Below are 3874 nucleotides of genomic sequence, written 5' to 3'. Positions count from 1 at the left end.
TTATAATTGCCGATTGCCACAAAAATTGCGCTTGCGCAAACTCTTCTTCTAATTGTTGATTATGCTGATGCCTGCTATCTGGATTTAACCGAAGAACAGCTCAATAAGCTCGAACGTCTACAAAACTTTTGTATTCGTTTCATTTTATAGTCTGAGGAAATTTGATCATGTTTCCATTTACCGCAAGGAGCTGAATTGGGTACCCATCAGACTTCGCCGGAATGCTCATACTCTTAATCTTCTTTATGGTATCTTATTCCTACCTCACAACACCTTATCTTCAGGAGCGATTTGAATTCCTTCAATCCAACCCCGGACTTCTCCGTTCATCTTCAATTCTCCAACTTAAGATGCCCTTGCATACCTCCCAGTACTACGAGAAGTCGTTTACTGTTCAGGTGATGAATGCGTTTGTGGAACGCTCTACCTTTGTCTATTCAACAAGCGAAATCATTGCACCTTTTCAAAAATTGATAAAAGAATACTAACTTACTTTAGTGTGACTTGAACTGCTTAGGTATTAAAATGTTTCAAAATTATATTTTATTATGATTTTTTTTAAAGTAGAATTTTTTTATGTGTTATTATTTATCATATGTGCACATATGTATTTATTTATCGATTTTCTATCTACCGATTACAAAATCTTCATACACCGCCGTCTTTTTCCTGTGAGTTATATTATAATTATTTCCATCCAAATGTTGTATGGCAAAAATCGCTAAGACCGCCCATTGTACCATCGCTTATTTCTTTTTATTTTAATTGTATTGTATTCGTGTACATTTTGGTATTCAATAAAGAATTTTTGTATATTATATAATAAAATTTCACTTGAAAAGGACATTTCGTGCTGACTTCCCTGAGAAGAACGAGCAAGAAACTCTAGGGATCGCTCGTAACAAATAAACTTAAATGCTATGTAATACACTGGATCAAATTTGTGTGGAATAGTCATGTCGTCTTTCCATACATCTTTATCTAACACGTAGTCTTCAATTGAAATATTTATATGGTATTTTCTAATCCCCGAAACGCGGAGAAACACGTATTTCACATTCGACGTGTTTAAAAATTAAGCTATTCTACTATTCTACGTTCAATTTCGGAACACGTTCATTCATCAACGCGAATCCAGTGGACCACAGCGCGTCTGCGTCCATCACTAAATACAGGGATGTATTTTGTCACAGAGCCTCTGAAACCATGCTATTTGATTATGACGTGTTTACCTGCGCTTGTCACGTCTAAGCTACTGTAAATTTCGAATTAACAAAAAGAAAGATGGTTTAATGATTATAAACCGAAACTAGTTTTGTATTTTATACCTTTTGCAGTTAATGCAATCAAATTGTTACTAAATTATAGTCTAACTATACTGTAGTAAAAATAAACAAATCCGTTTGGTTAAAATTTTAAAGCAATCACTCAATAAATGGAGCAAAAAACACTTCCACGAATATTTTGAAGATTTCGCCTTATCGCTTTTTCCAGCAATACTCATTTAAATAACAACTTAAAACCATATTTAAAGAATATTAGTCCAAAAGTGAGGTTATTTTTCAGATGTAGAAGTATGGTTGAATAGTGCTGTACGAAAAAATTCATTCGATTCATTCATTCAATTGAAGTTTTTGTAATCGATTAGTAAACCGAATATTTCAATCACAATCGAATATGTATATAAGTGCAAAAATTTAAAAGAGGATTTAAAATTAAGATTTCGAAAATTTTAAATTTACTTTTACAGGTAAAAGAAAAAACCACTAGTAGTATAAGTGCCCCATGTACTAAACCTATGTATGAAAATATCATCACTCGGTATTGAATCACGTAGTTTTTGTTGGTAATTGCAAAAATAACAGCTATTCCAACCAATTCAAATAAAGAAATCGATTTATTTAATTTTTTATAACACACACACACTCATAGCCCTGCACTAGGAAAACCCTATGCCGCGGGTGCCATGGACACACACATAAACAACCACAAATTACACCAAAACTCACGAAAGAAATGTAGGCCATACAAATATTTCCCCCAGCTCGGGAATCGAACTTAGGACCTCTGCGTGGCAGACCAGCATGGTAAACATTCGACCGTGTAGGCTGTCTTAAGCAATTGATTTATAGTTGTCAGTGCCATCCCTAAACCGTCTATGGTTAGGACAGTGACCTGTTTGCTTACTTTTTTCTGTATGAGGGATTGAAATGAACTATGAGATCTTCCAGCACCGCAATAGAATATCACACCACAGTAGTGTAGAACTCGTCATTTTGAAACCCAATTTACCACTGCTAAGTATAATACCGCACCTGAAGAAAGACGTGAGAATATATCTTTCAACAAATAAGCGCCTCTGGACTCAATGCATGACCTGTATTTGTAGCATTGGATTGACTGAATGGCAGAGATTCTGGAATCTTCTCGTAAAATTAGGTATAAGATTTGCGACTCGTAAACATAATGGCAGCCATTTTGAAGCGCAATAGTAAACACCCAAAAACTTGAGTATGAGATTTACGATCGCAAACATAATAAGCGCCCCTCGACTAAGTGCGCGACCTGTTTCTTTCGAATTGAATTGATAGAATGGCAGCCATTTTGGAGCGCAATAATAAACACCCAAAAACTTGAGTATGAGGTTAAGGTCGCAAACATAATAAGCGCCCCTCGACTAAGTGCGCGACCTGTATCTTTCGAATTGAATTGACAGAATGGCAGCCATTTTGGAGCGCGGGTGGCGAGTGACAGCCGACCACGGGCACAGATGGATGCGTTCACGAGTTAACGCTTCGCTGCTAGATTTTATTTAAGCCAGAATGAGTTGGACGGGAATGAAAATGAAAACGAGATTTAATTTATTCATTTGAAATTATATTATTACCAAAGATCAAAATGTGCAGAGTATAAACAAGCAGAACCGGTTGAAAATTTAAAAACTGTAGCATTCATTAAATCAAAATTTTAAACAAAATACTTTAATAACTAAGTTGACGAAATTAACAAACACACGACAAACCTTTGTTAGTAGAGTATATTAGAATAAATTAATTGTAATATAAATAAAATAACAATCGGCTATTTTTTATCATTATTATTATTAATACAAAGATCGAATACTTTGAAAAAATTCCTTCGATCCGGCCGGATTCGAACCGACGTCTTCTAGCAAACCGTGTCAGACACTATGCCAACTAAGCCACGGAACGAACCAGCGGACCTCATCAATTTTTCTATGTGCTTGTTGTTGAATATTTGTATTTGGTTTTCAACGACTGTTTAGCCTTATGACCGCGTGGTGGTATTATTCAGAGGAATTTAAATATTAAGCCTAGCGAATAGAATTCGGATTCGCCATTAATGTACATGAAAGCGTGGTAACTGGGCGGTCGCCGCGCGGCGGCCGCGCGAAAACTTTCGCGTCGAATAACTGGGTGCTTACGCTCTTAATTAATTATATTCTCAGGACCATCAAATGTCGCCGGCAAGGGTGGTTCTACGCGGAACGGAAATCTGATGCATACGAACGAGTTGCTATTCAAGACGTTCACTATCCTGATCTCTAAAGTTGCTTGAGTGCCCTGGAAAACGAGAAAACAAATTGTTATGTAAACAAATCACATTTCAAATTTTCAAGTTTTTACATCTCCTGCTGTAAAGAAAAATTCCCCTAAAAAAATTGTGGTTATACTGTTTTTGCATCGAACAATTTTTGTTTAGAGCGGTTACACACGCCCGACTTTAAGCAGCGATGCAAACGTGATACAAAGGCGATACACGTTTTAATTAATAATTAACTAATTTATTTCTATAATAACTTTAAAAACCTATCAATTACACATTTCTAAACTACTCATAATAGCTCTAGATA

General features: G+C 35.7%; 1 protein-coding gene across 1 annotated transcript in view; it reads right to left on the bottom strand.

Moving 5' to 3' along the window:
• Positions 1-3224: 3224 nt before the first annotated feature.
• The window catches only part of LOC113225400, a 10559-nt gene continuing 9909 nt past the window's right edge, over positions 3225-3874 (bottom strand). The window contains exon 4 of the mRNA XM_026457705.1: positions 3225-3584. Within this exon, the coding sequence (XP_026313490.1) occupies positions 3450-3584 (135 nt within the window). The 3' untranslated portion in view covers positions 3225-3449. The remainder of the gene's footprint in view (positions 3585-3874) is intronic.

Source organism: Hyposmocoma kahamanoa, unplaced genomic scaffold (assembly GCF_003589595.1).
Source record: "Hyposmocoma kahamanoa isolate Upper Pololo Valley unplaced genomic scaffold, ASM358959v1 160, whole genome shotgun sequence".
NCBI lineage: Eukaryota > Metazoa > Arthropoda > Insecta > Lepidoptera > Cosmopterigidae > Hyposmocoma > Hyposmocoma kahamanoa.
The sequence above is the reverse complement of the archived record's forward strand: the minus strand, read 5'-3'. Positions and strand labels throughout refer to the sequence as shown.